We start from the raw sequence: 25410 nt of genomic DNA on the forward strand, positions 1-25410 counted from the left end.
ATTATTATTATTATTATTTAGCTAGGTTATAGGCCTACAATAATATCATAGTCCACAAAGAAATCTCCACCATGCCCTGGTGGCCTTTTTCACGATTTATCCGTGGCAGTCAGCTGTAGAAATGTTAGCACTGGTTTTAATGAGATGTTCGGCATTTTTTCCAGGAGGAGGATCTGTCAAGGCTGGGTTGTGGTCGCTGGAGCCGGTTTGCCCCCACAGGCATGCGGACTGCCTCAGATCTCCGCGCCGTCCCTTCGCCTCCTCACAACAATTCAAAGCTACTAATTGTAAGGAACACAAAGACAGCAAGGCAGAGCACACTGTTTGCCAGACCAATAGCCAAATTTTTCGTTCGTCATGGGTGGTTGTAATCAAGATGTAGATCAAATATTCAGTCCTACTAAAAGTGCTCCTTGTTTGGAATTAGCCAATAATAATAACATGAATATTAATTTAATTGTATTAGGCTATCTGAGGACCAAGACCGAAGCAAATCCTTTTTTTATTAGATTGTATAGAAATGTTTTCCATTTCTTCGCCATTAAATAGTGACTCAGCCCAGAACACATGATCCCAAAATGTTAAAACAATATCATGGTTTTCTCTATATAATTCCCATTCGACATTTCTTTTTAGGCTTGAAAAGTTAAAGTCCCTTGCACAGAAAAGTAACATCCTATCACGCTAAAGAAAAAGTGCTCAGTGCGTTGTTGCAAATCTATCTTAAAGAAGACAAAATGTTTGATAATTAAAGAAAAACACATTTATTTGGGGTTGTCCGTAATGTTTTGGCACATCGTCGGATGTACGCGTTGAGGTCAAAATTCAAGGCACCATTCAGAGTGTTTGGGTCCATTGTCCATTTAAAACATTTAATAATTCTTCCAAATGCAATAAATTACATGCACACAATTTACACATTATACACGTTCTTCTAGGACTGCCATATCGATACATTGCATATTCCTCAAAAAAATTGTTAACACCAGTCCAATATACAACAAAATAATAAACAGATTTCAGTACAACGTTCCTGATCCGAGTGCCAACGAGTGTTGTAACGTGCCAGGCACCTGAAGGTGAGAATTCATCGCCCCGGTGGAGGAATACCAGGAAGAGCTGGCGCTTTCCAGAAACGTGGATGCCGCTGTGTTGATATTTTGCGGCTGATGGTGAGGTCTCTGAGGACCCTGTGAGTCCCAGACCGCGGGAGACTGCGGGGAGTTGCACGCCATCGGGTCGCTGGAGCTGGGGCTGTGTTCTGGTGGCAGTTCGCCGTTTTTCATGATCTTCTTTAGTTTTGATCTTTTGTTCTGGAACCAGATTTTCACCTGTGAAGAAACAAAAATGTTTTTTGAGTTTCTGGGGGCAAATAAATAAAGCACGGTGACTGTTTCTGCCAAACTTATACATCTTAATAAAAAATATTTTTTGTTATATCGTTAACAATTTTTTTTTTTTTTTTACAAGCGATGAAAAATAAATAAAATGGCTCAACGTTGCAGCAAGCTCATTTTAATATTTTTTATTTTGCTAATAGGCTATAAAAATATTTAGGCCTATTACTGATTTGAGTATTTAAAAAAAAAAAAACATCATAAAATAATAACATCATAAAATAATAACATCATAAAATATCGTCGAACCTGTGTCTGTGTGAGTCCCAGCGACGCCGCGAGCTCGGCTCTCTCTGGAAGCGCGAGGTATTGCGTGTTCTGAAACCTTCTCTGCAGAGCAGCGAGCTGAAAACTGGAGTAGATGGTGCGGGGCTTCCGGACTTTCTTGGGTTTTCCGTTGACCATCCTCACTTCGGGCTCGGCTGTTTCTTTTTCTGACGGGTGAACAGAAATGAAATAAATACACTGGGATAGAAACGCACTCTCTTGATTGTTGGTAATTATTGCCGTGATTTATGTCAAGTGTCGTGGTGCTTTAAAATTACTACTAGCGTAAAGTCAAGGAGAATAATTTGTCAGAGAATCTTTACGCGCTCTTATTTTTATATGTAATCCATCTTCATTTTGCATGCAGGGTTTTTTATTCTATTAAACACAGTAAAGGAACCATTTCGAATTAAATACAATACTGTAACAGCCCAACTTTTGTCCAACTTATTTACAAAATTCAGACCTTATAATAAGAAACAACTCTAACAAACTAGTTATATAATGTTCAATAATAATGCTTAACCATGATAATGATTATTATGTATAATAATAACATGCTTAAATAGAAAATAACTTACCTTGCGGGCTCGGTTGTGACTGCACCCTATTATATGTTCCGGCATATTGGTGATATGCTGTAGAGTATGAGCCGTAATCAGGGTAGGATTTTGCAGGGTAATTTCCAGAAGATCCATTGACTCCGTGGTATTGGTACTGATAGGCATTAAGAGGTTTCCCATATGTGCCCGAGTTCGGTGAACAATAGCCATGATGAACTCCTCCAGCTGGGCTGTAATAGCCAGAATCCGTGGCTGTCGACTCCGGTAGGGTTGGAGATTCCTGAGATGGATGATGCATCGTGGAGAGCTGAAAAGGGTTTTGGAAATCTGCAGGTTTAATACTCGGAATCCTTCTGTCGAATACTCCAGTCATAGTTTGGATAAGACAACGTAAAAAGACAGTCTAACTCTATAGGGGTCCACAGAGTCTACACTAACATTGTGTGTGCAAGCGTCAAGCGTCTCTCTTGAAGACTGCTTTAAGCCCCGCAGCAAAGACTTGGTTAAATCCTAAATTGCGCTGTTACGCACTGCAGGGAGGATCTAGTGCCATTGGCCAAGGAGCGCAGCAGACGGCAGTTACTCCCCAACTCGTTCAACCAGTTTCAGAAGAACAAAAAAACTTAATAGAGGTATTTATGGTATGTTTACAGACAAATCGAAAGGAAATTGATTATTATTTGATATAAGTCGCGGGAAGGAGACGGCTGTTAATCAGTTCCATGTAAATAGCCTACCTCTCACCATCGGAAATGTCTGATTCCTTACATTTGTTTGGAAAACAACTGGCTACTCTCATCGCAGATAAAATTACATTTCCAGATATTGTTTTGTTTAGTTATATCCTTTCAGACGGTTCAACGGATTAAACTATTTTTTTGTATGTTTGTTTTATATAGGCTATTCTGCCTAAATCCTATTGCTGTTGTGTCTGTCCTAATTTACACATTAATTTGCATATTTGTTACACATAAAATGTGTAATATTTTATGTGTAACAATAAATTGTCACTAAATACTGAATCAAATGGCCTATGTCCATCATGTATGTCCATCTGTGTCTGCAGCGGGTGCTTGAGGTTTGTTTATGGAAGCAATACATTTATACAGCACTGTGACTGATTTTATGAGGCTATCACTGAAAAACAATTTAGCTAATTTGTACTATTATTGTTCCCAAATCTTAATGAATAGCATTGTCCAGCATGCATTCAGTGACTAGTAGTCAGCAATAGTGGTGAAATGGTGCCACCAAGTGGAGATAAGTAGCCTAACTAAAATAAGCCATTTAGTCAAAGTTTCCTGACATCTATTATCCTACAACACGTGGCCACAGTAACAGGTTAGTTCACCCAAAAATTACATTTCTGTCATTAATTACTCACCTTCATGTCGTTCCAAACCCATAAGACCTTCGTTCATCTTTGGAATACACATTAAGATATTTTTGATGAAATCAGAGGTTTTTTATCCCCCATAAAAAGCAACGTAATTACCGTCATTCAAGGTCCAGGAAGGTATTAAAGACATTGTTTAAATAGTCAGCGTGACTACAGTGGTTCAACCTTAATGTTATGAAGCGACGAGAATACTTTTTGTGCACAAAATAAAACAAAAATAACGACCTTATTCAACAATTTCTTCTCTCTCCTTTCATTCTCGTATGCAGTTAAAGTAGTGAACGCAGTTCAGCGCTTCCGTGTGTACGTCCGAATGCCGGCTTACGCATGCGTCGTGCTGCTCACGTGAGCGGCATTCTGACGTAGAACCTGGAAGTGCTGCAACGAAAATAGCATAAGAGAATGACAGGAGAGAGACGAATTTTTTGAATAAAGTCATTATTTTTGTTTTGTTTTTGCGCACAAAAAGTATTCTCGTCGCTTCATAACATTAAGGTTGAACCACTGTAGTCACGTTGACTATTTTAACGATGTTTTTACTACTTTTCTGGATCTCGTATGTGGTAATTTCATTGCTTTCTATTGAGGATAAAAAAACCTCTTGGATTTCATCAAAAAATATTTGAATTTGTGTTCCGAAGATGAACGAAGGTTTGGAACGACATGAGGGTGAGATTTCATTTTTGGGTGAACTAATTAATGCAGGTGTTGACTAGTCATAACGATAAGAAAAATCTCTAACCTGTTTTACCAATGACAAATTGATAGTAATAAATTTGTGATTAGGTTAAGGTTTAGGTTGGACTGATCACATTTAAACTAGGCCTATAAGCCAAACAAATCAGGATGATTCTGTACAATCTAATTAATTATGTTTGACCAAAAAAAAAAAAAAAAAAATGAATGAACATAATAGTTTAAAGGAGTATGTTACAAACGAAAGCAAATTAATAGAATTAAACACGCTAATACATACAGTTTACACTTTAAATAAAATGTTTTTATTCTCAACAATAGGTCTCTATAGTTAATGTTGAACAGAATATTTTAAATAATGTTTGAATGCTTAATCAAATGATAAAAACATTCACCCTTGGGGTCAAAAAATGAAATATAAAATATGCCACAAATTTTGAGGGGGAAAAAGTTAATAAAACCTATTTTTTACATTCATATATGCAGCTAAATCATTTTTATTTTTTTATCTTGTTATATTCATTTTATATGTTTTGAGTTATTTTTCGTAGTTATGTTAACTCAAAACATAAAATAAATATAACATATAAAATATAACAAAATAAATATAACCAAAACGTTTTACATTCATGTATGATGCGAAATAATTTTTTAAATCATCTCCAAACAACCCCGGAAATGACGTAACATGAGCGCCAGTATTATTTAGACGTTGTTAAATTAAATTTAATGAATGTTTTGTTACTACTTTTGGCAAATTTTAACAAACAGACTAAATCAAACGTAACGCGTCGCTATACCTCGCGCATAGCTTAGTGTGTATTTCCTGAGCTCTGCAGCAGTGAGTGTGTGAGTGTCGGGTAAATAGGCGCTCGTGCTGTGATGGGGGGATGGGATGGGGCCACTTAGAGCTCTCGTGCTCCACTAACTCAGCGCGCTCATTAATCGCAGTTTTCTCCTCTATATCGATGCTGTTTTAAAATAAAATTCATCTTTCCCGTTACCGCATGTGTTACGAGGCATCAGAAGAGCAAAAAGTGTCGGCCTGCGATTGAATTTTGGTGCAGAAAGCGTTTAAAATGTATCCCATTGGAGCAGCTGGTGGTGAGTATTATTATGATTAGCGAGCGTGCTAGCGATGAGATGCTAGCTGAATAAGTGTGCTGTTTTTGATGATAATAAAAGATGTAGTTTAGTGGCGTTCGGTTGTACATGACATCGATGTTCAGATTATTTTTTAGCTTATAGTACTGAAGTCTTGTTTTCCATCTCTGTCGAGGGTTTGTTTTGTAGGCCTATTGTTATTGTTAGCCTGCTAGCTAAGCTTGTTGACCTGCTGTCTTTTGAATTTACAGCAGCTGGTTACAATGTTATGTACGTCAATCTTAACGTTAATATTACGTACGTTGTAACTATTTTAGGTTTGAAGATATTAAAGTAGTTTATAGGTTTCAGTCTAATTGTTTTATGTGAATTTTAGACGTTTGAACGTTGGTTGTTTGACTTTCTCCAGCTAACTAGGTACTGAAAGTTCCTGACAAAAGTTATAGTTAATACACAGTTATTTATTAAAATTTTCCGGTTGATTTGTAACATTTTGTTAGATATTTGAAATGTCGAAATGTTAAGCTAACTTGGCAAAGTTGACTGTCTACTTAAATTATGAATGTTAAATTATAATGAGAGGTTATTTTACTGTTTTATATGTCTTACATTTCAGTAAGAAGCGTTGAGAACTTAAATACATAAAATGCATTTCATACATTAAAAAAGGCATTCAAATGACATAACTTTTCGTCGTAAACTTGTTAGTGACACTTTACAATAAGGCATTATTTGTCAATATTAGTTTACTGCATTAGTTAAACAGCAGTTCTACAGCATTTACTCTTTTTAGTTGATGTTATTTGCAAATATAGTATATAATAGTCTATTTGAATCAAAAGTTGAGTTTGTTAGGATTAGTTATTGCATTGTGAACTAACATAAACAATAAACAAGTGTATTTTTATTAACAAAGATTAATAATTGCAGAAAAAATATATTGCTTGTTGTTAGTTAAAGTGTTGCCACTTAGGCTTCATAAAGTGTATTGTATGTTTTAGACTCGATATGTGTGAAGCATCTGAAATAGTGATACAGAGAAAAGCAGTTGAAAATATGTCATGGTATATGTGTGTGGGAGAGTTTGGCAGGTTGTTGGGTTGCTTGTGTGGTGTTGTTGATAAGGAGGTAAAAAGGCCTGTTGCCCAGTGGGATGGGTTCACGTTCCTAGTATCTTCCTGTCGTGTTGTGTTTTTAGGTTTGATAAGACATTTCAGGGAATCTGTCAGCCAGAGACTTCAGATACCCACAACCTTCTTGTACATCAAAAGTTTTTTGAGTTTCACATGTTAAACCTGGTTGCATTAACTTGACCTGTTTTTTTTTTCCCCCCAAATCAACAAACCCTGTGTGACCCAATTTTATTGTAAGCTAGACATTTGTAATCAACTAAATCTGTATTAGTAGCTAAAATCAGCTGCTTTCATTTGATTGTAATTTGACAGTTGCTACTTAACTTTGCACATAAAACCTGTTTGCAAGTGAAATGGCTACATTTTCATGGTTTTACATATGTTTCTGCACGTGATCATCACAAATGTAGAGGTTTGTTTGAAATAAACCTGTTATTATGTCTTTTATAGCTGCTGAGCTGTGTCAGTCCTCAGGGTCAGATGTTTCTGGTAAGCAGCCCAGACTAAGCTGGCCAGTTGAAAGCCTAGCATATATTTTCAGTACTGTTTACCAAGTTGCTTTGAAGTGTTTAAACCAAAGGAATGATTGTCTTGAAATCTTAATTTACTGTTAAGAGCTTTGTTTTAACACACTAATTCTCTAAATACTTCAGTATGGCATAGTATTTTTTATTTTCCAGTTTCTGATTGAGTTAGTTACTAATGTGCTAGATGAAGTTTATAACTTAAAGGGTTAGTTCACCAAAAAAATGAAAAGAAGGAAAAAAAAATTTGTAAAACGAATCCATATGAATTAAGCGGTTTACTCCAAGTTTTCTGAAGAGACTCGATCGCTTTATATGATGAAGAGATTGAATTTAGGCTTTTATTCATATGTAAACATTGACTTGTTTGACACACGAGAAGAAACCTCATTGGTTCTTGCAGAAGCTCGAACGTGCTGCGTAACACGAGAATGAACCTCATTGGTTGTTGCGCGTCAAGTGAACATGATTGAGCTTCCGTTTACCTTAACTGATGTGTGCATTGATGAATGTTTATATGTGAATAAAAGCTTAAATTCAATCTGTTAATCATATAAAGTGATTGAGTCTTTTCAGAAAATTTGGACTAAACCGCTCAATTCATATGGATTAGTTTTACGATCACTTTATGAACTTTTTGAAGCGTCAAAGTGGTAGTTGCGTGGACTGTCAGTGGAGGGACAGGAATCTCTTAGATTTCGTTAAAATATCTTAATTTGTGTTTCGAAAGTCTTACGGGTTTGGAATAGCATGAGGGTGAGTAAATGATGACAGAGTTTTCATTTTTGGGTGAACTATCCCTTTAAACTATCACATCAGCAAGTTGTAGTTGCAGATGTACTGAACATCAGCACGGCTGTGATTCGGCCACAGGTAAGCATGGAGGGATCTGTGCTGATGTTCGGTACAACAGAGCAAGTATGACATTGCTTTTCAATACAGTTAAACAAACAAGAAGTTAATAGCAAGTGACTTGCATTTCAAACTAAAGTTGGCCAGTTTGTATACATAAATAAAGATGTTATATAAGGTTGTTGCTTTAGTTTATATGGCACAGCAGAGCTCTAATAGTCTTAGCTAAATGTTTGTGTGGGACTAATTAATGGGATAAAGTTGCTCACTGAACTAAAAAAGGACATTTCCAGCTTGAAATAATTGACCTTGTAAAAAGAAACTTAATGTTTGTTTAATTTGTACATTGTTTTAAGTGTCCAAAAATGTGAAGAAGCTATATGCTGGTTTTTTTTTTTCTAATTAATGTAGAAAATGTTTTTGCATTATTTAATTTATTGCTGGTCTGTGTAATTTTAAAAAGTCTAGTGTTTGTAAAAAATCAATTTCTCCCTGATTTTCTTGTTTTGTTCCCTTTTAAATGCATGGAAAAAACCTGTTTGTGTACGTGTCCCACAGCTCCCGTGTCTCCTCCAGCACCAGAGTATGTCTTCAAACCACCTCAACGGCCAGACTTTGGCACAATGGGCAGAACAATCAAGCTTCAGGCCAACTTCTTTGAAATGGAAATTCCCAAGTTGGAGGTGTACCATTATGACATAGACATCAAGCCTGAGAAATGCCCACGGAGAGTTAACCGGTAACATCTTTTGACTGAAACTTGAAATTTGAGCTGATTGTTTGTTTGAAAGGACATCTGTACATACTTGTTTTGTTGTTTTTGTAGTGAAATTGTTGAGCACATGGTCCAGCACTTTAAGACGCAGATCTTTGGAGATCGAAAGCCTGTGTATGATGGAAGGAAGAATCTCTACACTGCCATGCCTTTACCCATTGGAAGAGACAAAGTATGCACTATTAAAGTCTTCTGTACACGTGTATTGAACCAAGAGACAACCTTAATGTTGAAATATGTTATACTCTTACTCTGTACCTTCTCAAAATGCTATATTGAGATCTTTTTATATCTTATGGAGTGTCACAGCATACTGACATCCCAAACTGCTCTTTTAGGTGGAGCTGGAGGTCACAATTCCAGGGGAGGGAAAAGACAGGAGCTTTAAAGTAGCTATAAAGTGGGTGTCATGTGTGAGTCTGCAAGCTCTACATGAAGCACTGTCTGGACGGCTACCAAACATCCCTTTTGAGACCATTCAGGCTCTGGACGTTGTCATGAGACATTTGCCCTCTATGAGGTTAATGGCTATATTATCCATATATCCCCATAAGAGGGAGCTTCATCCTTCTGCACATGCACACCGCTGTTTTAACATGTATTGTTGTCTACAGGTACACCCCAGTCGGACGTTCGTTCTTCACTCCTTCTGAGGGCTGCTCCAACCCCCTCGGCGGAGGAAGAGAAGTTTGGTTTGGTTTCCATCAGTCTGTTCGACCATCCCTCTGGAAGATGATGCTCAACATTGATGGTGAGTGTGCACTGACATCAACAGTTGGATTTTTGAAATGTTTTTGCACTATCCTTCTGCTAATATTTATGTAAAATGTGTTTCAGTGTCCGCCACTGCATTTTACAAAGCTCAACCCGTGATTGAGTTCATGTGTGAGGTTTTGGATTTTAAAAGCATCGAAGAGCAACAGAAGCCCTTAACAGATTCCCAGAGAGTGAAGTTTACCAAGGAGATTAAAGGTGATTTATTAGAGTGATTAGTGACAGTGACTTTTTATGGAATTAATTTTTGTGATAATCTGAACTTTGGATTTGTTTCACAGGTTTGAAGGTTGAAATAACTCACTGTGGACAGATGAAGAGGAAATATAGGGTTTGTAATGTGACTAGGAGACCAGCAAGCCATCAAACGTAAGATCATTCACATTTGCACATTTTTTTAAAACTTGCATTAATAGCAGTTTCTGTTTGAGTGCCATTACATTTATATTCTTCATTGAGATGATGCTGTGTTAAAGGTCGATGCATTTTAAAATGTATTTTGCTCGTGTCCAGGTTTCCCTTGCAGCAAGAGAATGGTCAGACCATTGAATGCACTGTCGCACAGTACTTCAAGGATAAGTACAAACTGGTGCTGCGATACCCACATCTCCCGTGTTTACAAGTTGGTCAGGAGCAGAAACACACCTACCTTCCGCTGGAGGTTGGTCAAGACCACATCTTAAACTTGCTTTTCCCACCCTTCTCTCTGATTTCTTTCTCTGAGTGTCATTATCCCTTTTTTTTTTTTTTTTTTAATCCAGGTCTGTAACATAGTAGCCGGACAGAGATGCATCAAGAAACTGACAGACAATCAGACCTCCACTATGATACGTGCCACAGCCAGGTCTGCGCCTGACCGTCAGGATGAGATCAGCAAACTGGTATGTGACTAACAAACTGTTTGCAGTCTCCTAAATCTCATTCACACCTCATGAGAGATTTAATTTGTTTTTGACAGATGAGAAGTGCCAACTTCAACACCGATCCTTATGTGCGTGAGTTTGGAGTCATGGTAAGAGACGAGATGACTGAGGTCAATGGTCGGGTCCTTCAGGCACCTTCGATTCTCTATGGTGGAAGGGTAGGAGCCTGTTCTGGTCAACTAAACTTGACAATTATTCTGCTAACCTTTTGGTTGAATCCCAATCGGGATGCGTCTGCCTAATTTGGTCATGTCTCTCTGACTGTTTCAGAACAAAGCAATAGCAACCCCAGTCCAGGGTGTGTGGGACATGAGGAACAAGCAGTTCCACACAGGGATTGAGATCAAAGTGTGGGCTATTGCCTGCTTTGCCCCACAGAGGCAGTGTACAGAACTCCTTCTGAAGTAAGTCAGCTTTGACCTGAATTTGTGTTTGGTTGAGTTGTTAAAACAAAGTACAGACCCTTACATCAGTGGTTCTCAACCAGGGTGCCTCGGCACACTTCCAAGGGGGCTGCAAGATTTAAAACAAAACAAGGTTTAATGTAAGCTAAATAGTATTGTCAAAAGTGCGGACTTTGGTACCATATCGGTACTGAAATTTTAAAAACGTGACTCTTTGAGCGCTTTTTAGTGGATTGGTAAACACCTCTGATTGGCCACTGTGTTCACGTACTCACCAGATATGTCTTTGATTGGCTACAATGATCAATGCTTCAGAAACATGTTGTAAATGGACATCAATGACCGGTCTGCTGATAGACGTCTGCTTTCAAACACTCCCGCTTTCAATCTCAAACACTTTCGCGTGCTTTCAGACGCTCCTGTGCGTTGATCATTGTAGCCAATCACAAACATAATGGCCAATCAGAGGTGTTTACGAATCTGCTCAACAGTGCTCAAAGCGTCACATTTACACACAGGTACTTTTGACAACACTAAAGCTAAAACAGCTAGAAATATTGCCTTTAAATATCGTCTCTGACTGTGGAGTGAAAAAGTCTAATCCTTTGCTTGTTTTCTCTAGGGCGTTCACTGATCAGCTTCGTAAAATCTCACGTGATGCTGGGATGCCCATTCAGGGCCAGCCGTGTTTTTGCAAATATGCCCAGGGAGCAGACAGTGTGGAGCCCATGTTCAAACACCTCAAGTACACTTACCAAGGCTTACAGTTGGTGGTGGTTATCCTACCTGGGAAGACCCCTGTTTATGGTAATTTAATTCCTCTCTGTTTCTTCAGTGTTTTTGTTTGCAGTGTTTTTTTTATTTATTTATTTTTTGGGTTTTAACACTCTAAACACTGTAATTCTCATAGCTGAGGTGAAGCGTGTTGGAGACACTGTTCTTGGCATGGCCACGCAGTGTGTCCAGGTGAAGAATGTACAGAAGACCACACCTCAGACCCTTTCCAACCTCTGCCTCAAGATTAATGTCAAACTGGGTGGAGTCAACAACATTCTTCTTCCACAGGGCAGGTGAGGGCAGCTTTTCCAAAAGCCATTGACATGTAGAACGCTTAAGGCACTTTTCTGAGTCTTTGTCTTATTGTCCGTTAAGTCCTGGGCGGCTTTCCCATGAAACCGAAACAAATAGATCAGCCAAAAGGAAAATTCTGTCATTTATTCACCCGTATATTGTTCTAAACCCATAAAATTCTCAAACACGTGTGTGATGTATGAGAACCAATGAGGCTTATTTTAGCCCATAACGCACGAGCAAACTTTTGTTTATTAAATGCATAAAGTATGTGTGTTTATATGTGAATAAAGGCCTAAATTAAATCTGTTCATCATATGATCATATCTCTTCACAAGACTCGGATTAAACCACTCGATTCATACGGATACTTTAATGACTTTTTTATATAATATGATATAATATAATAATTGATAAAGTGATTGTACCTCTTCACAAGATTCATTTTATGAACTCTTCATGACCTTTTTGGATTAGTTTTGGTTTTCTGTCCTTTCAATGGAGGGACAGAAACCTCTCAGGTTTCATTAAAAATATCTTATTTGTTTTTTTAATTTGTACGTTTCGCAAAATCTTATGGGTTTAAATGACATAAGGGTGAGGAAAATAATGGCAGAATTTTTGGATGAACTATCCCTTTAAATTGGACAGAAAATACATCTGTCACTAAACCATTCTGCACTCCTTTATCACTTTTTTTTTGGTCTTTAGGCCCTTGGTGTTTCAGCAACCAGTCATCTTTCTGGGTGCAGATGTGACTCATCCACCAGCTGGAGATGGCAAGAAACCCTCAATTGCTGCTGTAAGCCTGACAGACCTAACAGCCTTAAAGTGGCTGATTATGCCCATTGCAGAATGCCAAGTAGCACTAATACCACAATTGTGACCAATATCGACTTCTGGTACACTATTTCAAGTCAGACCATATAGCCTCAAGTGTCTCTAATAAGGCTTTTAACATCTTAGAACTAGGGGGCCCTTGGGAAAAAAAATACAAAAAACTAACTATAAACTTTTTTTGATGATGACATTTAGGTAGTTGGCAGTATGGATGCCCACCCAAGCCGATACTGTGCCACGGTGCGAGTGCAACAGCATCGTCAGGACATCATTCAGGATCTGGCCACCATGGTGAGAGAGCTGCTCATCCAGTTCTACAAATCCACACGCTTCAAACCAACGCGCATAATCTACTACAGAGATGGCATCTCGGAGGGCCAGTTCAACCAGGTAAGCTGCAGGCCTACACTTTTTGCCAGCACTTGATAAGTGTGCTCACACATTTCATTTAATCTTCATCGTCCTGTTTTGTCCATGTAGGTTCTACAGCATGAACTACTGGCTATCCGTGAGGCCTGCATCAAACTAGAGAAAGATTATCAACCAGGAATCACATTTGTAGTAGTGCAGAAGAGACATCACACCAGGCTCTTCTGCATGGACAGGAATGAACGGGTTAGTTATTGCACAGGCACAATTTGTATGATTGCAAGCAATGCTTTTAAGAGAACCCCCTTCATTGAAAGTATAAAAATGTTTCTTTATTTATAAATGTAGTTATTGAAAAAAACAAAAAAACAAATATATTAAATGGTAAATAATAACTTTCAAGAATTTGCGTTACAAGCACATGTCCTTGAACAAATTATTTTTGTAAAACAGAGGATAACCTGTTGACCTTTATTTAATGTTTTTAATGTCTTTTTTTTTTTTTTGCCTTTCAAATTGTATGTTTGTATTCAAGGTTGGAAAGAGTGGCAACATCCCTGCTGGCACCACAGTTGACACCAAAATTACTCACCCATCTGAGTTTGACTTTTATCTTTGCAGTCATGCCGGAATTCAGGTACCATTGAATATTTTAAATGGAATATCAATTAGAGGTCGATCAAGAATCCTCAAATTTATAGAATTTTTAATATAATTTGAGTGCTTATGAATGCTTTATTCCTAGTTATCAGGTACTTTAAAAAGTGGAGGTTAATTTGCTTTAGTGTTGGTGAACATTATGCTTGTCTAAGAGTGTGTGAGTTCAGTTAATGGTATAATTGCTAAATCTCCACAGGGAACCAGCAGGCCATCCCACTATCACGTGCTGTGGGATGACAACCATTTCACCTCTGATGAGCTGCAGGTCCTCACATACCAGCTGTGCCACACCTACGTGCGCTGCACCCGCTCTGTCTCCATTCCTGCACCAGCCTATTACGCCCACCTGGTGGCATTCCGTGCCCGTTACCACTTGGTTGACAAAGAACATGACAGGTACTGATGGGAGGAGTATTACTCCCCTAGATGGAGTCAATGACATTGCAGAGTAATAACTATCCTAAGTTTTTTCTAGTCAAACTAGGTTGTTACGACAGTAACAGACTGTAACTCGATGACAAATGCTAGACTAAGTCACTCTTGTTTAGTTTCCTTTTTTTGGGCAGCTACATATCCTAAAGTTTCTGCTCTATGGAAGCTTGTTTCCGCCACTGAATAAAAAATAAAGGTAATTACAACTTTTTAACTCGCAATTCTGACTTTTTTCTCACAGTTGCGTGATATAAACTAGCAATTGCCAGTTATAAAGTCAAAGAGAGAAAAAAAAGTCAGTCTTTTTTCCTCAGAATTGGACTTTATAACTAATATCGCAATTGCGAATTTATATCTGGCAAATGGGAGGAAAAAGTCAGAATTGCGAGAAAAAAGTCAGTATTGCGAAATCTAAACTGAATTGCCAGATATAAACTTGCAATTGTGATGAAAAAAAGTCAGAATTGACCCTTCGCCGGGAGTTTGATTGACAAGCGATCTAACCAATCATAACGCCGAATCCACCATTTTGTCCGACAAAGCAGTCAGGAGTTAGAAGATTAACCTCTGTGGACTTGAACTTGAAAAATGGTGTGTACTGACGTCTTTCCGCATTTGAAACAACATTCCTTCTCATGTTCATTCATGTTTATTTGATGCTATAAATTAACTAGTAGGAAGAGATGATCAGTTCACTAGCCGCTTGAGCTAAGGTGCTACAGCAATCTGTCACGACACAAGAGCCACAAAAGTTTTTATTGTTCGAATTTCTTAAAAAATTACACAATTTGAAAGCTGGGACTTTGTTTAATATCATAAGTAACCTGCTCTGTCTTGTCTATCGACAAGTTGTCAGTGTCCTCTTTGCTCTGCGATGTATTTTTCACTCTGTGTGGCCTGACAGCGCCATGGCTTGTCGGACAAAGCAAAAGTAACTAAGGGGGGCGGATCTTTGCGAAGGGTCAATTGCGAGATAAAAAGTCACAGTTCTCTTTTAAATTGTTTTATTCCATAGCGGAAACAAGCTTACATACTGCTCCATACATTATGCTAAATTAATCCTTAATAATGCTTCCAACTCATTGTGACTGTTTGTTTTATATACATATATGTAATGCAGCACCGTAGCTGTACTTTCAATATTTGTTGTTATCCCACTAGGTGATTTTATGTGTGTGTTGTATCTGTTTCCCGGCAGTGCTGAAGGCAGTCACACATCAGGTCAGAGTAACGGCAGAGACCAGCAAGCCCTGGCCAAAGCTGTGCAGATCCACCAGGACACACTGCGCACCATGTACTTCGCCTGAACATAGCCAGAAACAAGCCCCACATCCTGAAAACAGCACGGTGGTGTGTGTGTGTGTGCGTGTGTGTATTTTTATGTGTTTGCCTCATTTGTATAATGAGAACCTTCAAATGGGGAAAAAAACAAGAATCGCCATGCTGTTAGGTTTCCAATTGCCCATGTAGTCAATTTCCAAACATCCTAAATATCCATGAATTTTAGAACTGTAACTTATTAATTTATCTTTTTCTTTTTTTTCTTTTTTTTTAGTTTGGTGGGCATGGTTGTGTATCTGTTGTTCATGTGCATGCCAGATTAGAGGTTAACATGTTTACATAGTCAATCCAAAAATTCAGACTATTTTTTACACTGAAAGCTACATTTGCATCCGGGTGGGCTTGATTCAGTACTATTGCCAAGGCTGGTGATGGAGACTGTTGAACAGTAGTTCTTACAAACTCATCAAACCAATGGATTCGGGTTAGTTTAGGACAACACAGATCAGGTTAAGGGGTTGTGGGGATGCAGTTTCCACAGCTAAATTATTTATCAGCAAAAGCAAGTGCACTGACCAGAAGAGAACTTCAGGACAAAAGTACTTATCCTGTTTTGTTTCATTTATTTGTGCTAATATAAATTTTTTTTTATCGTGGTGTCATTTATTGTTTTGTCAGGGCTCAGTCAACCTACTGTACCTGTCCGTGTCCGCCAATGGCATGATTAACCAAGTGCTATCATGTGCTTGTGTCAGAAACACAGTGAGTGCAGAATCAAGAACGCATTTGAAAGTGAGAATGTAGGAATTGTTCTGACAATCAGTTTTCTGGCACTCTTGCCGCTCATTTGAGGCTGGTTCTCATCAGTGACGCCCTCCGTTTACCTGTGACAGGGTTCTCGGTGCAGAAATAGCTTTGTAATATGGATAATTGTCCTGTAAAGTACTAATATTTTGGGACTCCAAGCATTTAGATTATGAGATTATCTTGTACGTACTTTAAATTCTGCTGCCATGAGCATTTCTGATTTGTCAGATGTGATTGTAACAAGGTTTCGGTGAATGGGTGTATGAGTTATATTTCCTTCACATCAAAATTAGATCACATTTTAAGCACCTATTGTGAAATTTGTAACTTTAACGTTGTCAAAAATATTCCCCACATCGAAACATGAGGCAGTTTTGTGCTGAATATTGGGGAATCTGGTTCTGTGTGCCGTTTCCAACGGTGAAGTTTGACTGTACTATGCTGACTAGGTTTAAACACTGTCGTCGCACTCCAGCTTTACAGGCAATCAAGACTTTTTAAGATTAGTACAGATATCAGTTGCATTGTTCACAGAGACACAACGAGGTCAGTGAAAATTTCATACAAATTTCTAATGCACCTTAGTTTTTTTTGTTTTTGTTTTTTTTGTTTTTTAAATCTCTAGCTACCATTGCCATGAGAATATTTCCGATCCCTTTTTAAAACTTTTTTTTTTTCTTTTTAGATATATAAACCTAAATCGTGTGAAATTCCTTTTGTAGAGTCACAGGGTTGGCGAGTGGTCGTTAGCTTTTTATTGTTTAACCGAACAGGAACATTTATTTAGTGTGAATTGATCCAGACTTAGTTCAAATTGAAGCGCAATACATTGTATATGTGTCGGTAAACTGTTTTCATGTAAACAGTCTTATGCCTTCTAAAGCATATCATGATGTGTAGTGTAGTTGATCTATTGAGTCTTGTTAGTTAATTAACTGTAAGATCACTTCCCCAAAATAATGTTTCAATTTTAACTTGAAATTCTTGGGAATTTTTAACCATCTTTTTCTAACTATGCATTCTTAACCAAGAGATTTTAGTGGTATGTTTGTGTATATGAATTATGAATTTAGAACATTTGTAATGTAGTCGTTTTCATGCTGGGTACTTTTAGTAGTGTAAATAGTGCAAAACCTGTACCCACTGTAGCAGTATTAGCTTACAAAATACTCTATTTTTATTATCAACAATTGGATGTTCTTTATATGGCTCTCAATTATTCCTGTTAGCCGAACAAGATTACATATGTACTTGTAGTTAATGTCCTACCATAACTGAAGCACAACAGGACATTATAATTGTAGGTGCTAGAGTTTATTCTTGAGACTACCATTTTTTTTTTTTTTTTTTTTCTTGTTATATCTTGTTTAACTTCACCTTCTAAACAAGAATCATAGACTGGTCAGAGAGCATAATGGGTATGTTTGGTTTTCGATCTGGTGAAATCTATGACATTTGACCCTGCAACTTTTTGCCATTTTCTAAACCCAACAGACTGTTTAAGGGGCATTTTAATTTATCTTCAAATACTTGACTAGAGTTATGGTATTGTTTGGCGCTGGTCTCGTAACTCGTGAAAGTAGATGCACTTTGAAGAGCAATGGACACATACCCCTAGTTCCGGTGGTTATCTGGATCATAAGTACGTTATCTGGGTGCAGTTGTGTGGAAATGACTAGATGTCCTACCTCTTGTTACCTGTTACTTGTGTTATGGTAACATTACCGCACTGGTCATTTCCTCATAATTGCATTAGTGGGGAACGTCGTCTTTTCGTCCCTCTGAAAGTGAAAGTTGTAGAAAATCTATTCATATTTGTTCAGAGGCCATACCTGCTGCCATTTTGCCGAGATTATTTAGCATTGCTATTGTTTTATGGTAGTTTTAAGCTATGTATTCAAAGCTAAAGTTGAGTGCTGCGAGTTTGAGATGTCAAACATTTGATGTTTCATAAGTCATACATGAATTCAAAAGAATAGTATATACTTTCAGTGATTAAGTGGCTTAAGGCATTACATGTTCGCCATAAGCTATAAAAATGCTCATGAATTTATAGTGTGAATTCCAGTTTTACCATTTTCTGTCCTTTCAATTGCAGCGCATTGTCGCTTTATCCTTGTACTCATTTGAATGTGCGTCACGTAGCTTTCATGTTTTTCTTAACTTTAGGTTTGAATAATAGTATTTATCATTTAGCATCAGAAAGATGAGGTGAAATAATTGCTAAAACTACTACTACTCTGGACAATCTGATTTTTTGTTAGAAACCATTCTTTTCATCCTCATGGCATGCTTTAGTTAGATGTTTGCAGAAGTTACTGAGTTTTTAGTATTTTAACCTTTTTAAAATCAGCACCTTAGTCAAAGGTCTACAACATATGCAATTTCTCATATATGAAATACGAGATGTTTTTGCACTATATCAGAAGAGGTGTTACTAATTTGCATGCTGGTGGACAGATTGTAAGGTTAGAGAAAAGAACCATCAATTTTAGACTAGTCTTGGCCTTGTTTCTTTGTTCATATACAATCACATTGGCACTAATCTCTTAATAGTTGACAGACGTGAGAAGGTCTTGAGTTCTTACACCTATGCAAAAACTCATTTCCATTCTGAGCAGCCACTGTTTTTATATATGGGGGTCAAATTGTTAGATTTTTTTTGTCTGTAAAATCTGTCAGGCATACCAAATTGAGTTAGGGACTTTGAGTGAACCCAAGTCCCATTTGTTTTTTTGTTTTAATTTACATTGTTCACTATACAATCAACTGACTTTTTTTTTTTTTTTTTTTTTTTTTTTTTTTAATGAGAACATAAGGAATCTGATGCAAATGTTTAATAAAAATAATTCCGTTCAAATATCATGAATGCAAATGTAATAGAGGCCAAGGATGAATGAAGTACGCTGCTGTTGCGTTAATCTATGCTGCAGCATCTCTGTTTCAGATTTAAAGAGGCATATAGTGTTAACTGAGAATTGAAATGGTGCCTCAATTTCCCTGGAAGCTTTGAATTATCTACCGATGTTATGACATTAACATTTAATGGATGTCTCTTGTGTCATCATTTCTAGAGTATTCTCTTTTGCTGCTTGAGTGAAGCTTGTATATTGCTTGGCAAAGTCTTTCCAGCTCTGTGTGGGGTTACAGTGTCCACGTCTCTTCGTTTTACATGTTATGGTTTGAATAAAACTAGTCAGTTTAGCTTTGATTCTTAGTTTGTGCCCCAACAACTTTCAGATTTGAATTTTCAAGACAATTTTATTCATTTCAGACAAAAAAAAAAAAAAAGTCTCCCTAAAAGAATTGTGCCCCCCCAGCTTGAGGTGGTCTTTTAACCTATAGAGATATATTGCTAATGTATTTGCATTAGAACTTTGCACTATAGTGTTTTTAAGCAGAAATGTAAGCCTCTCTTTACATACCGTGGTAGTTTTGTTACTGTACTCATTGCTTTTTAAATTCCTAAGGTGGCAAGTTTCAAAGATGCTACTTTATGACCTGCTAAAACCATAATGAGACAAACGAACAGTTTGAATGTACTTCATACACCTGCATACTGGTAAAGAACATCCACATTGCTTTTATCCGTTTGCTCCAGTTTGTTTTATGCATGCGCATTTAAAGGGTTAGTTCACCCAAAAATGAAATTTGTCATTACTCACCCTCATGTCGTTTCAAGACCTTCGTTCATCTTCAGAACACAAATTAAGATATTTTTGATGAAATCCGAGAGCTTTCGGACTCCTCCATAGACAGCAATATAACCACCACATTCAAGATCCAGAAAGGTACTAAAGACATCTTTAAAACAGTCAACGTGACTGCAGTGGTTCAACCTTAATGTTATGAAGCGACGAGAATACTTTTTGTGCGCAGAAACAAAATAATGACATTATTCAACAATATCCTCTCTTCTGTGTCATTCTCTTACGCGGTTTACGTCAGAACACCAACTCATTATTGGCCGGCTCCTGCATCAGCATCACACACGTGTCGTGCTGCTCATGTGAACAGCGCCGGCCATTTTTACGTAGAACCTGGAAGCGCTGCACTGAGTTCACTACATCAACAGCATATGACAATCAAATTGTTAATAAAGTAGTTATTTTTTTGTTTTTGCATACAAAAAGTATTCTTGTCGCTTCATAACATTAAGGTTGAACCACTGCAGTCACATGGGCTATTTTAACGATGTCTTTAGTACCTTTCTGGACCTTGAAAGTGGTGGTTAAACGACGAGTCAGATATCTCTCGGATTTCATCAAAAATATCTTCATTTGTGTTTTGAATATGAAGGTCTTACAGGTTTGGAACGACATGAGGGTGAGTAATTAATGACCGAATTTTCATTTTTGGGTGAACTAACCCTTTAAAGCAGCATTGAATCATTTTATCCATGCATATTTTGAACTGTATCTCACCATTCATGGTTGTGATGTGCTAGATTAACCGAGATGAAGTGGCAACATTTTAGGCAGTCGATTCAGAAAACACACTGGCACAAAGATCCATGTATCGCTGACGTTTGTGGTGCTGTACTGTAAAAAGTGTACATAAGGCAATTTTTGGGTGTTTCATGTTTTTTTGCCGTGTACTGCTTGTATGTTTGCCAGAAGTTTCATCCAAAGGGTTTTTGAGAGATACTATAATACCCATGTTCATATATCAACACAATAAGCCAAATTCACTGTTTTGAAGCCCTTTTGCTTTACCAGCAAACACTCTGTGGTGGTCCCGTAATCATGACAGTGGTACTTGCTGAGCCTCAGTTCATTGTGTGCACAAACTAAACCTCTTCTCAGATTCATTACAGGTCAGTTGCCATTCAGCTTGATGATTTATTGGGGCATGACGGCATACAAGTGTTTCGAAACACTTTTTTGGATTTCTTCCCCCCCTTCTAAGTTCTAAACTAGTTAGTCTAAAATGACCAAAATTGAAGCATGTGAGGGATAAAGTATTCTGTTAAAAAGAGCACAGTTCCATTAGTTCATTACATGCTAATATGTTATTTATTCAAATATGAGCATGCATGTATGATAATTAAAATAGGGTCTTGAGACTGATTTATCGGAATAATTGAGAGCTTCATCATGACCTGGCTTTTTAAACCAACTTTAAAAACTACCTCAATAGTGTCAGGTGCTAACATTTAAAATATCCCTTATACATATATGTATATGTGCTCATGACAAAGAACAATAATTGTGACCAAACAACACAAGCCTATACTGTGTATTAAGTGTTTAGTTTTTGTTTTTAAGCGACTTTTAAAATTTGTACGGTGGATCAACATGAGGGATGTTTCAGCAAATTCGCAGGGGACCAAAATAAAAAAGTTTCCCTTTTTAAAATGTAGTGATAAATACTCATCAGCTTTTCATTGAAATCATTTTCCACTGTATTTTTTGACTGAAGAAATAGCTAGGAAGCGAGTTCAGGCCAAGATTATTGCCAAAACATGGTGGTTGATTTGGTCTTTCTGGATCTGGACTGAGTTGAGTTGATCTGGTATGTGGCAGTGTCATCCCCATGTCCATCACTAGCGTTGTGCCATATTATGGATAACAAACTTGATAAGAAGCGTCCAATGACCACTGTTTAATGTATGTTCAGGTGAAACTGACAGGATTTTCCTACGAAGCAGCTTGTCAACCTGTGTCAAATGGCAATCTAATCGTCGTTGAGCTTTACTGTCTTTGGAGTGCTAGGATTATACTTGATTCTACAACTTGATCTATATCCAGTATTGCAATAAAGTTATTTCGCACTCATTAAATCCTGATCCGTTTGATGAAAGTTCCACGACGAGTCTGCGATAAGCTATTTGTATTTAAGCATTGACATGGATCGCCGTTCATTGCAGTTGATGCGTATTTACCTTGCTATGTTTTATGAAGGGAATTCAGTTTTGATTTGATGTCTCTCAAACTCTGATTAAGGATGCTAAGCATCCTAAATACACTGGCATTTGAGTTTCTTGAGGGATAAATATTAAGGTACAAAAGGTTGTATGGAAATCAATCAAGTTTCTCGTCTTTCTTTGGTGAGCTTAAAAACGTCCAGTGTGTTTTTCTCGTGTATGTGTGCCTTTTCAAAATCTCTCCCGCCCCTGATTGAGGGACTATCCTTTTAATTTGATACTCAGCTCCACGTTGAATAATTTGTACATTTATCATGCAACCTTGAGTGAATGCTGCATAGAATGATCAGTATTTGTATTTTGCACTTTCTAAGCAGTTTTAAAGGATGCCCTGTTGTAATTGGGCACACAGACTAAGACTATTTAAGACGAGGTATTTTCTGCTACAATAGGAATTCTAAGGAACCATAATGACTTGTTGGTCTTTTCGAAAAAGTGTATAGATGTGAAGTACCTCATAAGCCTGATAAATGCTGCATAAACTTCATTTATTGTTCTTTTGTGAACCTCATTTTTTCAAACAATTTCCCCTATAGGGAGGTTTGATGCCCACATGCGGTGCAAGCGCCTTCAGAATCATCTGATTTTACCAGAGCCGCTATTTAATAGATTACCAGTGATGCACTTCGAATACAGATTTTCAGTCATGATACGGTATCACCAAGCCTCTAGCTATAGCATTGCTCAGTTGATCCTATTGAATATGCGGTGACGTCTTGCAGTCAAAAGTTACAGTTGACTCAGGTATTGCCATTTAAGGGCTGTATCTGCTATTGCCTCTCGTTCCCAATCCCCTCACCTGTGTCTTAATGTAGCCTTAGAACTGCATTTATGGATGGATCATAATGAAGAATACCTGGCCTTAAAATATGCACTATTAATTACAACATGCAAGTCACTACAAATCAGGCCATACGTTTTTGCCATTAAAACTACCTCCTGAGAATGTAGGAGTGTCCTTTATTAATAGTACTCTGTTAATTGACAATCATCTCTATCTCTTTTTTTTTTTTTTTTTTTTTGAGATTTACATTCTCAAAGTGTATTACAAACAATTATTTCTGGGACACTAGTTTTTATTTTTTTTGAAAACCGTGTCCATGTTAGTCATGGAAGAGCCAAGCGACCAAAGTTTCTGTTCGAAGGCTTTCTTGCGCTGCCATGTGGTGTCAAACCTCCCTCTCACATCAGCAATTTCTTTCATTTAACCTTGTGTTTGCTCCTTTATAACATGCCAAATTAAATTTGCTGTCATTCCTGTCATGGTGAAGTCTTTAATTTCTGATTCATGTGTTTGCATTCACTGCTAAGCTCCTTGTTGTTGTTTCTTGATAATGTAAAGTGTGAGCTTTTTTCTTTCTTTCTTTTTTTTTTTTTTTTATCAAGTAAGATTACAAACCAAGATATGCTGTAAACCCTGCTAAAACATAATGTGAAAACGTATCATTTAATATAGCTCACTTTCGCTTGACTGTGTATTGCATCATTTAATAAACTTAATTTCCTCTGTCTGGTGTGTTTTAATGTTTTATATGCCAGACTTTATGATGTTTATGGACATGCTGGCCTTTGCTGATGTCTGGATCTCCCTGCTGCTTTTGCCAGGTTTTTTCCATTCCTATTTGCTGAGATAATGTTGGACTAAATCCCTCTACACTTATGTTTTTCAAGATCGCCAAACAACCATCTGTAAGTAAACGCAGATTGTGTGGATTCTTGCAAACCCAAAAACAATGTTGCCTGAGGCCAAAGTTAGTGCTTGCTTTTTCTTCTCGGACTAGACTCCAAAAACTAAGCTTAATATTGTACAGTTTAGCTCAAATAAGTGAGAGTTTTTAACGACAATCCTTGTAAATATGTGAAATGAGTCATGGCGTTTATAAGAGAGTCACAACTTAAACTCTGTCTTTCTCCCTTCAACATCAAAAGAGAAAAAAACACGTTCACAGACATGAGGGAAGCCCTCCTTAAAAAGTTTACAATGGCCGTGTTTCAAACCCTAGTGGATACCTACAAGGTGTTATAGAAGTTATGTTATTCCGCTCGCGAATTATGCCCAAAAATGCTGTCTAGATAGGCAGCTCACAAGGTATCGAGACACGGACACTCTTCCAGCTGATCAAAACTCTGGAACTGGAAGATCACATCTTTCAGACGTTTAATGTCTTTCCATTCCACTCTGTCGCTTTGTATATAAACGCTTATTGATTTCGTTTAAAATCGTTGTGTTTGTGGAAAAATAAGGACTCCCTTAGCTGGTTAAATGAGCAGCTGAGGAGCTAGTCAGATTTTCCAATAGCTCATTTATGAGAAGCACGCGAGCCCCTTTTTCTTCCTGCTGATCTACAAGTCTCTGAGGTAAGTTTATATTACATTTTCAATAGTTTTAACATTTCACTGTGTCAAATGCTCTTGCTTTATTTACTTTATTTTACGAGCTCAAAAGTTTTAGGGAGACTAGCGCAAAAACGCTGTTTTAAAGGAATTTTCCTCAAAACAATAACGTTTAAATGTACGATGGCATTTCTACGTTTCATAAATGAATGTTTACCTTACATATGTTCATTTTACAACAGTTCGACGGAATATTTAGTCAAGTTAACTTTTATTATTATTATTATTCATAAAAACTAGCTTTATTTGTTATAATTCCGTCCGTGTGCGGTGTTTTGCTTCAATAAAACTAGATTTACCTCAGATTGACTAAATTTACCTCAATCCCGAGTGAGAACAGTAGACTAACAAAATTATGAACGTAATGTACACATTGTTTGGATGTTAAATACTTTATACTATCCCAGCTTTACAGCATTGGCAACTATACAAGATTAGGCTGATTCCCTCGAAAAGTGTCAATTCTGCGGCACTATCAAAATGGATGACGACCAGATCAACGTAATAGTAATAATTACACCTCTTTGTCTGAAAAAGAGTAGGAGTGTTGAGGAAATGTTTGAAAACAATCATTATTTTGTAATTCTGACAAATAAGTGGCCTTTGGGACTAAAATCAAAAACATAATCGGGGTCCTTTTTGGTTTTGTATCTTGGTGGCACTGGCAACATTATACACTATTTTGCAGACGTCAGCAAAACAGCAAAGTTATTCTTTACACAACTTATTCATTTTACACTAAAGTAACTTATCTTAAAGATGCTTTAATAATGTTTAAAATAAAATCATACAAATAATATTTATATATATAAAAATACA

General features: G+C 37.3%; 2 protein-coding genes across 2 annotated transcripts; one reads left to right on the plus strand and one right to left on the minus strand.

Moving 5' to 3' along the window:
* Nucleotides 1-740: 740 nt before the first annotated feature.
* dlx5a (distal-less homeobox 5a) lies at nt 741-2713 on the minus strand. The gene is made up of 3 exons (XM_051872906.1): nt 2246-2713; nt 1647-1831; nt 741-1331 (listed from the first exon to the last, which is right to left on the minus strand). Exons 1-3 carry the CDS (start codon nt 2598-2600, stop codon nt 1020-1022), a joined length of 852 nt encoding a protein of 283 aa, XP_051728866.1. The 5' UTR covers nt 2601-2713; the 3' UTR covers nt 741-1019.
* A 2329-nt stretch (nt 2714-5042) lies between these two features.
* Nucleotides 5043-23706, plus strand: ago2 (argonaute RISC catalytic component 2). Its single transcript, XM_051871753.1, has 20 exons — nt 5043-5426; nt 7010-7048; nt 8494-8674; nt 8762-8882; nt 9049-9230; nt 9325-9461; nt 9548-9682; nt 9766-9853; nt 9998-10145; nt 10246-10365; nt 10443-10565; nt 10678-10811; nt 11434-11618; nt 11722-11881; nt 12594-12684; nt 12918-13112; nt 13203-13337; nt 13627-13728; nt 13948-14147; nt 15382-23706. The coding sequence occupies exons 1-20, from the start codon at nt 5402-5404 to the stop codon at nt 15488-15490; spliced, it is 2610 nt and encodes an 869-aa protein (XP_051727713.1). The 5' UTR covers nt 5043-5401; the 3' UTR covers nt 15491-23706.
* Nucleotides 23707-25410: the final 1704 nt, after the last annotated feature.

This window comes from Ctenopharyngodon idella, chromosome 19 (assembly GCF_019924925.1).
Source record: "Ctenopharyngodon idella isolate HZGC_01 chromosome 19, HZGC01, whole genome shotgun sequence".
Taxonomy (NCBI): domain Eukaryota; kingdom Metazoa; phylum Chordata; class Actinopteri; order Cypriniformes; family Xenocyprididae; genus Ctenopharyngodon; species Ctenopharyngodon idella.